This window comes from Haliaeetus albicilla, chromosome 18 (genome assembly GCF_947461875.1).
Source record: "Haliaeetus albicilla chromosome 18, bHalAlb1.1, whole genome shotgun sequence".
NCBI classification, from domain to species: Eukaryota; Metazoa; Chordata; class Aves; order Accipitriformes; family Accipitridae; genus Haliaeetus; species Haliaeetus albicilla.
Genome location: NC_091500.1, coordinates 26,029,769 through 26,044,014, shown reverse-complemented (window position 1 = coordinate 26,044,014; position 14,246 = coordinate 26,029,769). Strand labels below are relative to the sequence as shown.

Sequence of the window (14,246 nt, the reverse complement as noted above, 5' to 3'; positions counted from 1 at the left end):
AGTTGGGTGTGGCCATGTTCAGCAAATCCAAAAAGCATCAGAATGCTTTGCTTGCCCCCTCATCCCTGAGCCTCAAATCAGAGACCTCTTCCTCCCCTTCTTTGCCATCAAGCCTAATGCTGCCATTGGCAGCATTAAAGATTGCAGAAGGGACAAGGAGACAATAGTTACTTGCATGCTCTTCTGGGTCACTGTTGCTGAACCAACTCTTGCACTCGGGTACATGCTGATATCAAAGACCTCAAAAAGCAGGAATAGATTAATCTTGATTCAATGCTGCCATCATGGACAGGTGTGAACAAACACTCCTTTCTTACTCAGCTATCCCTTCCTGCTTGTGCCGCACTGCTATTGTAGCCACATCTACATTAGTGGTTTAGGCATACGGGGACCATTGGCTGGCACTGCTGCCAGCTAGTATGGTAAAGCATGCATTTAGACCACGCTCCTAGCTTCCAAAATAGGGTGCCATACCCACACTGCCCGCTGGGAACAGTTCTGGGCTGATGCTGGACTTCCGACCCATACTTGGGAATTTTCTGGGGGGTGGTAACTGGGTTTGACATAGAAACAATACAGAAGTTTGTATTTAATGCTGTGCTTTATTCACTAAATGATGAACTCAAGGAGAGTTAGAATTAGGCAAAGTGTAAAGAAGCACCATACAGTTGTTTTTTGCTGACACCATCAACCTTTGAAGCACCTAAATTACAAATTTGCAAGAAGCCTCTAGTGGAAGTGCATTCTCTAGAAGAGACTGCCAGCAATTGCCAGGCAGAGAAACCATAAGGAAACTCCAACTGTGAGGAAAAAAGAAAGTAGCAGCTTTGGGGGGATTTCCTCAAGATAGTTACCTAGAGATTTTTGTCCTGAGATTCCCCATCTTGAGGTGCTGTGTTAGTACAGCCACAGCTTTAGTCTGATAAATACAATTTTGATAACAGTGTGGGTTCTGTGAACAGATCTTCAGATTAGCTGTACTGACATCTGCTGCAGGGATGGAAAGTGATGCCCAACATCACATGTGGGTCTATGAGATGAGAATCTGACAGAGAGGTGAGAATCTGATCTTTGGCACCCAAATCCCATTTCCCATCTGCTATGCCATCCTTGTGTCTGTTCACATCCAATTTCAGTTTTGGTATTTTTACCTGACATGTAGATAGCAAAGCTGAAGCAGTTACTTTTCATGGAAACAGGGTAGGGAAATCATGAGTATTGGCCACATACACTCCCTTTCCAAAATTAATGCTATTGCCTTAAGACATGGGGTGCATTGTGACATAAACTGTTCATCTATTTTTTTATACCAAGTTATCACTAAGTAAATTTGATACTTGCAAACTGTATTTCAAAGTAATTGAGCATTGCTATCCCATACTTCGGTATCTTTTCTGTGCCAGCCATACAGCACTGAAAATAAAAACCTGGGTTACTGTTCAACGGTGAAATAAGCCTAGAAACTTCAGTGTTTAGTCTTTAAATGGTTACTATTACTCTAAATATGACCTAGAAAAATCTGTTATTTTCTCAGCGTTTTAAAGTCTCACCCTTGTGTTTGGGTAAAATGCCCCAATAATTCCAAAAGAAGTTTGAATAGATGGCAACCAAAGAAACTATGAGGCTACCCACATGGTATAGTCAAATCAGCAAACTGAAAGACAGTCTCTGCCTTGGGTGGCAATTTTCAGAGATGTATGTCTTTAAACTGGGTAGTGACAGCTTAATAGCAATGGGAGATTTTGTCTCTAATTGGGTATGCCTGGAAACTCCCCCAAGCTCCAAAGTTTAAACACCCTGGGGGAACCTGACTGTGCTGGGTGGAGGCTGAGTTAAGGTCAGAAGGTAAGTACTAACTTATAATTTCCTTTTTCTTAAAGCATTTGAGAGACTATTTATAGTGAAGCTACTTACAAATTTATTAGGGTGTCTGCTGGGGTAATGTAAATTCTCTGCTCTCTTAAATTCATGTGCCAGGTAGACTAAGCATGGCTCGCTAGTTACTCACCAGCTGGAAGCTGCAGGAGAGAGAAAGCAAAAGAAAGGTGTTTTTTAACAAGGAAATGAATCCTGCAGTGCAGTTCAGAGCGGAACAAGGCAACCGTGAAACTGCTGAGGGGACAATGTGGGGGAAGGCAAAGGTGGGTGGGAGAACACAGTGCAAGCCTCTAGCACCGTGGCTGTTTCTTCTGGGTTTGAGCAGGAAAGCTGGCCCATTTGGTACAGTGGACTCCGCTCCCAGCTCCAGGGCTAAAGGGCACTTCACACTGAAGGCAGGTAATGCTGTTTCTGAAAGACCATGCCCTCTTAAAGGGTTCTTACATTGCTGAGAAGCATCCTCAGAGAAATTCAGGACAGGCGTGTCATTAAGGCTCACTAGGAAATAGGATGGGAATGTGGAGTTTAGACAAAAGCGGTAAAAACATTTGCATATAGACAGATTTTGTGTTGAGGTCTTTCCTAAACATTAATTAAGGTGAAAGGTAGTGCATGCAAGATGCAGTTACGTATTTGGCTGCAGCAGAAATTCCTGGCATGAACCAATTCTTCAGCAGTGTCTGGACTAGTGCAGCAGTCCCAAAATGCCCCGGATGGTGATGCATTTTTGCTATGGGAATCAGGTATCGCTTAGGTAAAATGGGAAGGTAATGATACCACCCCCAGGCAAACTCCCCCCAGTTTTTTCTTCAGCATGACATCCTATGGTCTGGAATACCCCTTTGGCCAGTTGGGGTGAGCTGTCCTGGCTGTGTCCCCTCCCAACTCCTTGTGCCCCTCCAGCCTCCTTGCTGGCTGGGTGTGAGAAGCTGAAAAATCCTTGAGTTAGTGTAAACACTACTGGGCAACAACTGACAACATCAGTGTGTTATCAACATTATTCTCATACTAAATCCAAAACACAGCACTATACCAGCTACTAGAAATAAAATTAACTTTATTGCAGCCGAAACCAGGACACAGTCTTTGGCTTTTCTAGCTAAAGGAAAAGTCTTATTTACTGTAAGTTTCTGCACATTACAAGTTGGGGCAATGTGTGTTGAAGTGATATAGACTGCAATCTATCTGAGAAGTATAATGAAAGAGGCACTAGTTAGCTGTTGTGAACTACATAGATAAGCTGCTCTGCCATATAGTGAAAGCTAGTCACACAACGTGCAGAAACTAAAAAACCCACTGTCTTAGAGGCAAAACATTGTAATTAGCAACAGCTATTTGCACTTTAAAACTGGAGTTGATGATTTTTTCTTTTATGTGTATTTTACCCCTATTTATTGTAGTAACATGACTTGGTTCTCACCAGAATTGCTCAAGGGAGAACTCTGAATCTGATTGTTCTTTAAAATCAAGTTTTGGCAAAATATGTTCCAAATGTACTTTATTTTAAGTACACTTACAAAACACTGTGATTTGAAGAAAACACATCACTAGAGCGTACTGAACCTGATTTGAACGGGAAATGTCATGTGGATGCAAAGTGTGACTGACACACGTAATGTTGCAGCTTTGGCTTTTAGCTCTGAGAAAATGGGGGTCATCTGTAAAATTATTTTTTTAAATCAGGCACTCTACTCTGGTTTCTGAGCCATTAGGACATGATTAGGATACCTATTTCTAAGCTTTTCTTCTCCCACTCATTAGTGCGTGATGCTACCATCTTTGGGAAGGTGGAATGCTAGTCCCATTTTTTTAGTAATTAGGGCAATGAAGCACAGAGAAATTCAGGCCTGGATTTGCAAACCCTTATACTCAAGTATTAGCACAAGTAGTCCAGCTGGTTGTCCCTACGTATGAAAGAGCTTAATACAGATGCGCTCTCCGCCACACGCTCTGTTGCTCATGGTGCAGAGAGAGGTGCTTCAGACAGCGTCCGACGTGCTGGTCCCCTGGGCACACAGGTCCCCGGTGCCCTGGGGGATACTTTTGGGGACACCTGAAGCCAATGCAGCTAGGTTCCAGAGCTAGCTTTGAGGGACACCTCAAGGCTGCCACAAGCAGCAAGGAAATAGGCTGTAGCCATTCAATAGGACCCCAAGGAACCTCAGCCTGTTTCATAGAACGAAGGGAAGATGAACAACTCATTTGCCCCTGTTTGAGGAAAGAAGTGGATGGCAGTCGAAGCTGCAAAATGTGCTCCGACAACTGGCAAACAATGCCAGACAAATTTCAGCCTACCAGTAAAACATGTTTTCCTTCTTTTCATCTTTTCAGTGAGGATTATGGCAATGAGGGTAAGTGAGTAACTTCCCTGAGGACGTGGTAGGATTTTCAGTGGCTTTGTATAATTGTCTTAAAATGCAGCAAGGTTCCCCTTGTTGCTCAGGACTCATACCACTTGTTGAAACCTGTCTGTGTTTGCTTATAATCAAAACAAACCTCCCTAGTAGCACTGGGGAAAGCTTTACAGATCTGCACATCTTTCCTTTCCTAGCACAGGCTGTGTGGTGTCACTGGTCCATCTCTCATTTTATGCTTTAAACCAGATAACGTTGAAACTTCAACAGGCATAGTGAGAATAAAAGTCTCTCTCTCCTCAGAATAATGATACTTAAACCAGTTTTATGAGATACTGTTTTCTGCTTAATATTTTTCAGGGCACCAGAAGCTCAGAAGCATGTCGGGGAAGCCCAGGCTTACCTACTGTAATGGAAGGGGGCGAATGGAGCCCGTACGGTGGCTGTTGGCCGCAGCCGGCGTGGAGGTTCGTTGATACTCAGTACAGTGTTCCAGACTGGTGTTTTCAACTGGCCTAAGTAAGGAACAATTTAACATGCACGTGAAGCATAAACTGCTGCAAGAGGGTGGCTAAATTCATTTGGCCAGTGGCACTGCATGTTTGTAACTACCTTGTTTGGTGGTTAATATTTGGGATGCAAACTCAGCGGAGCTTGGAGTTTGTTAGAGCTAGCGTCTATGCCCTGAAGTAATTAATCATAATAGGTCAAAATGGGGATTTATTTAAAGGCTCTTAATTAATCTGAGTTTTCCAGCTGTGCAAACCCACCTTAACTCAGTCTTACTTAGTTTGCAGTTACAATGTGTGGGAACAAAAGAGTGTCACTGACTCACATGCCCTGGGGTGGGGTTAGAAATAGTTGATTTACCTTGTGCTTCCCTTGGCACTGGCTGCAACCTGTCATCCCCCTGCAGATGTCTGTACTCTCTTTCTACCTGCACTTAGGTTATTTCTGCATTGGTGCCCTGAGGCAGAAGTGGCCAGGCCCTTCTGCTCCTCCCCAGCTGTAAGGATGTGTGCGGGATCTTCAGGACGTCTGCAACCAAACAGCAGAGTTGAAGATCCAGCCCATTACCTTTTGCTCATTTCAGTCGTTCTGCACGTGGTTATGTGCAGTCACTTACAGAAGATAAAGGTTCAAATACAGCAATGTAACACTATTCTCTCTTCTTTTCCAGTTTGAAGAAATTTTTTTGGAAACAAGAGAGCAGTATGAAAAGTTAATCAAAGGTAAGAATCCCGACGCCTGACGCTTAGTTCCTCAAAAAAATTGCTCCAATTTAACTAATTTTGTGGTTTAAAATTAGTTTATTGCAAACTGAACCTGATTTGAATGGGAAATGTCATGTGGATGCAAAGTGTGACACACATAATGTTGCAGCTTGGGCTTTTAGCTCTGAGAAAATGGGGGTCATCTGTAAAATTATTTTTTTAAATCAGGCACTCTACTCTGGTTTCTGAGCCATTAGGACATGATTAGGATACCTATTTTTAAGCTTTTCTTCTTATTGCAAACTTCTATGTGCACACCTAGAATACTGGAATACTAGTTTTGAGTAACCTGTTCTTTCTGTGCCAAACAACTCCTATAAGCTAAAAGCCATAGCTTCTGTGACTGTGTTTATTGTAGTACAGGGGTAGCAAACATTCCTATTTAATGCAACTTAATTATCTATGTTATTGAATGGTTAGCGTGGTTCCTGGCACGTTTTTGGTCCAGGGCAAATAGCACTCCCTGAAGTAATTCCTAGGCATCATTTGGGAGCTGTCCCAGGCCAAGGGCCATTTCCAAGATGTCAATTAGATGTCACCACCATGCTCTATAGGCAGAGAGAACTGAACAGAGTGAATTTGGCCAGTCTGTGCCAGCTGGCCTGACCTGTTGTTGAGTTGACTAGTATAGATATGTTGGTTCTGAACCGCCGTAAGATAAGCCAGTGAGATAAGCCTCTAAATGAAAGGCTGGCATGGCACCAAAATCCCCAGGAAAGCCAGTTTTCCTTTGTGTTAGGTTCTGTGCGAACACCCTAGTGACAGTCCTAAGCAGGATAAACCTGAGCCATGAAGCTTGCCCCAGTTAAAAAACAGGGAGCCAGCAGGGAGACCTGCAGAAAGTCTGACATGGTCAAAGCAGCAAGCCACAAAGGCTTCATGTCAACCTTGGGGAGTGAGACCAGTTCCCAAACACCAGTGCATACCCCCAGCCACTGCCCTTGATATTTGCCCAGATGAAATCCAGCAGTGAACCCCTCCACAGCCACCCTGGAAGGAGAAGACCTTGCTGCAAGGGTAGGGAAGGAGTTGGGACTGTGAGGAGCACTACAGGGTGCACCCACCCTGCAGTTTACCTGCTGCCCAAGACACGTAAGAGAAACCTCGCAGCAGGCTGAGCTTGCCGAGACATGCTAGGAGACTTGGAAGAGGACTCGGCTGCATTCTGGCCACTTACTCAGAAAGGAAAAGCTGTGTTTAAAGAAATTCTGACAAGAAAACTAAAATGAACAAAAATAAAAAAGAAGTGGTAGCAAGAAGATCAGAATTAAATTTGCATGTCCAGCTGGCTGCGAACCTGACAACATGGGAGGGCAGTGCAGTGTGAAGACACCAGTTATAGCTTTAAATATGATAGTTCAGGTACTGAAAGCCCAAATCTGAATTTGCTTCACAGGACTAATTAATCCAGACAGAGTGGTACAATCCTGGATACAGCGTCCAAGCTTATCTATATCCAGAGAGAAGAATTAAATGGTGATGAAAAGGATAGGGAAGTTTTATAAAGAAGATTAAGGGGTTTTATGTATATATACTGAGCCGAAGAGGGTTAGAACACAAAGAAAAAGGTGGGGTTTAATACAAGGGGTTGAAGAAAGACAAATTAGTCATCCTCATAGAGGGACCTCTGGAATGCTGCCAGTCATGCAGGGCAGGACTGAACACAAATAACCCCACATTACCTCTTCCTCTAATGTTTTTTCTCTCCCTACCAACATGCTTTTTGCCAGAGTATCCTGTGTTTAGACACCACCACATTGTTAGAACGGTCCAGGCGTGACTTTGGCCCATGCCACCTGATGATCTTCTAAGCAATGCCTCAGCAGTGTCCAGGATGAAGCCTGGGCCAGGGGCTGTTCCCAACAGGCAGCTTGCGGACAGACAGCTGTTTTGGAGGCTGAAGGAGTTAAATAGCATCAGCCTGGCCAGACCTGTACCTGCTGGCCTGAGAGACACTAGCTCGGCTCTATCTGCAGCCACAGGTTGCCCAAGTTGCTACCTGGATATCAACAAGCTCTGCTGGTCAGTGACAAATAGTAGGTCTAGATGATTGTTTTTTAATGTGTGCTCCACAGACCACCTTCCAACAGCACAATCCAATCCGCAGAATGACTGGCAAACTGCTTTTAATCCTGCATATATATTCTATGCAGTGGTTGTGTGAAGTATTTCTCACTGCAAAGCAAGGAGAAGCAGTGAGCTACTGGTCATAAGAGAGAAATCCCTCTTTTCTTCACTCACATTTGCTGCATCACTTTTTGTCAAGGGCCAGAAAGTCAGATTTTATTTTTCGCTTCACATCTTTCTGCTGAAAAGTATCCTTGCAGAGTTGTTAGTTTTCCCATTCTACTGTGTTTTTGCTAGATAGATACCAAGTAATATTTCCTCCTTGAGCTGCAGACCTGTATTCTGGAAAGACATGAAGACACACTATCTTTCTGTGAACGTTTACAAGAAACAAACACAGGCTATTTGTTGCTGCGGAGAGAACTACTCTTTGAATTTAAATTATAAATTAATAATATAGAATGAGTGAAGACTGTTTATTAATTCTAGACTAGCAAAGTATTTTAATAGCTCTGTGGAGAAAAAAGCAAACAGATGTGCCTATTAAAATGAACTCTTACACCTGAAAGAAGGATGCACTGAACAGATTAAAAATGAGCAATTAAAATAAATGATTAATTTTGAGCAATGCAAAGTGGCAGCTGCCTGGTTGGATTTGGAGTTTTGCTGTGATTTTAACAGGGCGGGATTGTTCTCTGGATGCCCTTAATGTGTAAATAGAGGAGGGAGCGTCTCCAAAGACAGTAATTAGTCCAGCAGAAAACGGGTCTAGAAAAGAGTGACTGCTGTGCTGACTCTCTATGTCAGCTTCGCTTTCAGAGCTGCCTCACTGAAGGCTCAGACAAATGCTCCTACCGGCACCAGGAGAAAATGGACCTACAAAGATGTACCTAAATAGGCTTAAATTGTGGAACAACACTGAGGATAGGCCTGTAATGCAAATCTGTGGGGACTCTTAAACTCTTGTCCCTGGAGTGACTGTGTAAAACTTACTTAAACAGCAACTGCTGTCACAGTCCCTGCCTCTAACTCTGTAGCTTCACAATGTTTAAAGTGGCCTGACCTCTTCCTTTATCCCAGAAGCTCAGTCCTGCTGCAGTACTTCTCCGCTCATTCTTTCTCCTCATATGTGTATGTCCCTGAGAGGGAACCGATCTGCATTCAAAATAATTGGAATTTTTTTTTCTTAAAGTTCACACTTAACACAGATCTTTATTCTCCTCCGATCCCTTGGGTTGAAATTGCTGGTTGAGGCTTTTTCTGCCAGCATGAGGCAGGGTCCAGAAGTGCAAAGGAGCAGGCAGTGCCAGCTCCCACCAGCCAGTGAAGCCCTGGCGATGTTGTAAAGCAAAGGGCCCAGCTGCACTGTGATGACCCAGCTACAAAAGGGCGATGCAGGCGAGTTGATATTTGATCTTTCCCACAATGTTAGTTTACTGCATGGAGTTTTACAGTTAGGGCAAGACATCAATAATCTCCTACACTGCAAAAGAAATGTGCTCAGTCTCTCACTCTCCTGTAAAGCTGGCAGTCTAGAAGGAATTAACAAGCTTTCCCTCAACTTTCCACCCTAGATGGAGTCCTGATGTTCCAGCAAGTGCCGCTGGTTGAGATCGATGGGATGAAGATGGTGCAGACCAGAGCCATCCTCAGCTACATAGCAGGGAAATACAATCTCTATGGGAAAGACTTGAAGGAGAGAGCCCTGTACCGTAACACCTCTTTTCACTTAATGAGCAATCTGTTATTTGATAGCTGCATTATATATAACAAATTCAATCCTGTAAATCCAGTAGAAAGGCATGAGAAAGGCTAACACCATAAAAAGCAAGGACTCTAGCCTTTGCTTAGGTTTTAACCACTGCTGCTGAAATGCTGCTGAACAGAAACAGGCTTTTAGTCCTTTTAAAAAATACTTGGCTTTAGTTCACGTTTAGTTTCGGCTGTGAAAATTGGCAGTGTGGTGGTGATATAAAATTCCTGTAAGTTGCCTTAGTTAATTGGAAAACAGATGAAATAACTTCTGTGCTCTTTTCTACCGTCTCCCCCCACTAATAGGATTGACATGTATGTGGAAGGAATAACAGATCTGATGCAAATGATTTTGATGTTTCCTTTCTCTCCACCTGAGGCAAAGGAGAAAAATCTTGACTCAATTAAGGAGAGGGCAACTAACAGGTACTTCCCAGTCTTTGAAAAGGTAAGTGACAGTGAGGATGTGCCTATAAAACTTGTATTTACAAGTACCAAAAAGTTTCCCCCAAATAAGAACATGTTTGCAGTTCAGGTCAGTTCCAAATCCTCAGCTTTCTTGGCTCTCACAAAGAAGAGGAAATACAGCAGCACATTTTCTCTATTTGTTGGCTTGTGTTGTCAGGGCTGTGGTACCTGAACATCTACAAAGCAAATAAAGCAATATGTTCTCAGCTATACAGCAAAACTTTTCACTAAAGTAAAAGCAAGCACATAGGTTTTCTTTTTTCCTTGAGGGGATAATTCCACACTTACATTTATTTAGAGCACATCTCTCTGCTATACTTAATTTCAGTTGGAACATTTTCATTAGAAGAATGCAAAAATCCCTTGCAAATAAATCAGGTAGAGAGATTAGAAATACTTTAGTAAAACAACAGCCATAGATTTCTGCACATCCCACTTTCGAAAACAACAAACCAAACCCACATGACTCAAGCATCTGGCAACATTTCTCACTTTCGTTAATGTTCATCTAATTTTGATGGAAAACAGTAATAAAGGCTGAACATCCTAGAAGTCCTTATGACTATAATAACTTATTCACAAAGGCAGGGATTTTCTTTGGTTAGCTATTGTAATTCTGCATTCCTAAGTTTGCTTCCTGGTATCAACATTGGACATAACTTTAAATGAAATATCTAAATGGCAATTTTATAAATTCTCCAAGTTACTCTTCAGTTGCTCCATTATCCCTGTTTCTAATTCTGTGACTGTTACTAGTCTACTTAAGCACATGGTTTTGTCACTGTTCCCAGTGCGTATCATCATTCATCATTACTGAGTGACCAAAGTTTATAGCCTGTGTCCTACAAGAGTTCAGATTTTTTTCCCAACAGTAATGAAGTGACTTAGGCTCACAGCTTCCAGCTGAAAATTCCACCCTGACATTTCAGATATAATTGCTGTTCAGCTCCACAGCTGTGCTGTGGGGCTTAGCTGCCAGGCATCATGTGTCCCAGTCTCATCTGCAGCTCGCATTCTCTTGTATTCTACAGGTTTTGAAACAGCATGGCCAAGACTTTCTTGTGGGCAACAAATTCAGCTGGGCAGATGTTCAGCTAATTGAAGCCATTTTAGCAGTGGAGGAGAAAATACCTGCTGTGCTGTCGGGGTTTCCTCAGTTGCAGGTAATTTTGGTCTTGAGCATGCCTGTGTTCAGGAGCTAGAGGGCAATCCTGAAGGTGATCATCTCTCCATGCTGTGTAAATCAGGAGTGTGGGCTCTTCAAGGAACTGCCGCTATCGTATCGTTGCTTAAAATCAAGCACAAGAAGGAACTGATTAATTGGTTTGTTGTAAGACACTGTGCTCCTGATTAACCCAGTTCAAGTATGCCTATCCCTCTTTGAGTGGTATATGCCTCCTCAATAGAAATAAATTAATGTAATCCCAAGGGAATCACTTATCTAAGCCACCCTCTTTTGATTTTCCTGCTGCCTGCCAGTAGATGCTATCTAATACCAGATAACAAATAAAGTCTGTGATCCAGGTTGACATGTTACAATAAGGTGCAGTGTGCCGTTTTCTGTACTGGCTGGTATTACAATTTTGGGATCCCAGTAATCTCACTTCGCTTCGGCCTTCTACAGTATGACTAGAAACTCAAACCTTAGCATTAAGCCAGTTTTCTTTCAATAATCAACTCAATAAAATTGAGGATGAATACTCTGCCTTTGTACCATGTACAAAGTCTGAAACCAAGCAGAAGTGAGGCACTTTTCCTGTGAGACTTGACCAGAAATCAGAAGCCTCTAGGCTTGCAGCATGCTATAGAGCACAGCGTATGGGCAAGCCTGGGGCATGACCTGCAGGAGTCATTAAGAGTTGAGATACAGTGGACCCAAGTAGTCTGTGATTGGAAAAAAGCAGTTAGTGGTCAGTAGTCCTCCCATATGCCTGTAATAAAGCAGCATAGCAAGTCTGAGTTGAGGATGCAAGACTTGAGGTCATGCTTCTTTGTGCTTACAAACTGTTAATTTGAGGGGTGCACTCAAAGACTTTGGCTTTATTCCCATTAACAAAAGAAACAGTTCAGCATCAGACTACCACAGTTAGGTTTTCTGCTTGGAACTGATGAGGAAAAGGGCTTTGATTTTTTGTTTGTTTGTTTGTTTTCCTTAAGTGTTTTTAAAAATTTTTTAAATCTCAACCCCAACAGTTTAAGTCTTAATTTAGTGTGACAGAATGAGGCACTTCAGCCACAAAGTGGACAGTAACATGTGTCAGATTTTATCCCGCATGAAGTTTTGCAGCCTCAGGTAATTCTTGCCTCTAGCTCCCATCTTCTAACAAGATATCTTAGCCACTAGGCATGGGCACAGTTCTGTTGAAGCCATGCCTTGAATTATGGAGGGATTCCTTTACTGCCAGAAGTGAAAAAGTTTCTAAAATTGGTGGTTACTTATTTCACAGCTTTTACTTTTCTTGCTCCTTCTTGTATTTCGCCCTTATCCTTCCAGTGCCTGTAAGGAAGAGGAAATTATGTTCATACATCTGCCAGCAAGAGCTGGCTGTTGCCCTGTGAAGCTCCTATCCATTAGCCCCATTGTTAGAAGAGGTTCTTGCTCAGCTAACTGTGGGGTCTCCAGCTGCTTGCAGCCTGCACCAGTGAGTCCTCTCTGACTGTCTGCACAATGAGATGTCTCGGGATCCTTGAGTCAGTTGCCTTAACACAGGCATTTCTTACCACCTGAGATGCCCTAATCCTAGTCCTGGCCTCCAGCCGCTGCTCCAGAAGGGAATAGGTCTCCCTGAGGGACTATGTTATATCTGCCAGCCCTGTGTAGATATTTTAGCTACCCTAGGCTACAACACAGTATGAGAAGCCTCTACTGGACAACTGAGTTGAGCCAAGGATGCTTCCAGTCATTTCACCTTCACCAACGCAATCCTAGAAATGCTGGGACAGTGGGACAACAGTGGCCATGCTAGATGCAAGCAGAGCTCAGATACTTACATAATATAGTAAAAATGGAAATCATGTTAACGTATATCGTGGTTTGGCCACACAGTAGTTTGCACCATCAGAACTAGTAATGAAAAGAAAAAGGTCATGAGCTGTGTTAGTGTATTTGTACCTTCAAAACCACACCCTGGTGTTCCCGGATATTGGATTTTTGCCTTCAGTTTCTTTCAGGCAGCAGAGATTTAGATATTGTCTGCTCCAGTACTGCCTTCATTGGTAAGAACAGGTTTTTTGCAGCAGCTGGGTCCTCCTCCTGCTGGACAGGAGACTGTAGGTGGCATGAGATCCGAATGAACGTTAGGATCTCTTCTAGCAGCAGGGGGAAGGAGTTCTGTGCAAGAAGCACTGTTTGCTACTGGAGTAGCTGGAACTTCTCTCTTACTCTGTTGTTTTTATTTTTTAGGCTTTTAAAATAAGAATGAGCAATATGCCTACAATTAAGAAGTTCCTGCAGCCTGGCAGCCCAAGGAAACCCCCACCAGATGAAAGTTACAGAGAAACTGTGTTGAAGATTTTTAGGAAATGAATGCCTTGCTACCTTCAGTGAGACCCAAAATACTGAACGCCCCCCCCCCCCCCCCAAACCCCAAACCCCAAACCAAAGGAAGTAGGAAGCAGGAAGCTCAGTAAATTGGTATCATTGTAGTTAAAACCAATGGTAAATAAATAAATAAATAAATAAAGCATTCTGATTACTCTGGCAATGTGACAGCAGATTTGTCTTTATTGATATCACATGCTTGGCAAACCATGAAAACAAAGGAGTATGGAAGCAAAGAACTATTTGTAGGGTAGGGAGTTCATTGATTTGGAAAAAGACTGATGCAGTGTTAGCATTGTCAGAATGTAACTTGTTGAAGAAATTTTCTGCATGAAAACAGGCTTCAGAATAAGAGTTACAGAAGAGAAGAAAGAGAAGAAGGGTCACTGAATCACTTGTCTTTTAAAGAAGTAGGCTTGTTTCAAGAGCAGTTTTGGTGAGTAAGTACTTATATTGCATTATTTTTACAGTATTGTGTGAGTGAAAGTTCTAATTTAGTATTAGTTTCATCTGTTGTTACCAAAGCCTAAACTCTTTGGTTTTTCACACTTCCTAGGTCTTGCCTAGGAATCGGCTTTTATAACATTCCATTATTTCCTTCCTCTGCCTTTTTAATGTGATTCTTCCAGGCATCTTAGTTCATTGTTCCCAGTGCATTGGAGTCTATGCACTTATTCACGTGATGAACCTCTTCAAAGGATGGGGAGGGCAGAGCCACATCCTCAAACAGACAATCACTCGGGTTCAATATTTGTTCATGCTTCTTTCTGTGCATTCGTCTGCCATTTGGGGGGACTCTCAGCTGCTTCCTAGCACCAGTTCTGGACACCAACAGCCAGCTATACCTCTTTGTCCTAGTAAAATAAGAAGCACCAGGCTCCGTTCCCTGGCTCTGAGGCCACACATACACTG

At 42.8% G+C, this 14,246-nt stretch overlaps 1 protein-coding gene across 1 annotated transcript; it reads left to right on the top strand.

Annotated features, from left to right (window-relative positions):
- The first annotated feature begins 1,777 nt into the window (after positions 1-1,777).
- LOC104310983 (glutathione S-transferase 3) lies at positions 1,778-13,437 on the top strand. The gene is made up of 7 exons (XM_009926290.2): positions 1,778-1,845; positions 4,593-4,699; positions 5,413-5,464; positions 9,148-9,280; positions 9,632-9,773; positions 10,825-10,956; positions 13,197-13,437. The coding sequence occupies exons 2-7, from the start codon at positions 4,613-4,615 to the stop codon at positions 13,317-13,319; spliced, it is 669 nt and encodes a 222-aa protein (XP_009924592.1). The 5' UTR covers positions 1,778-1,845; positions 4,593-4,612; the 3' UTR covers positions 13,320-13,437.
- The last annotated feature ends 809 nt before the right edge of the window (positions 13,438-14,246 follow it).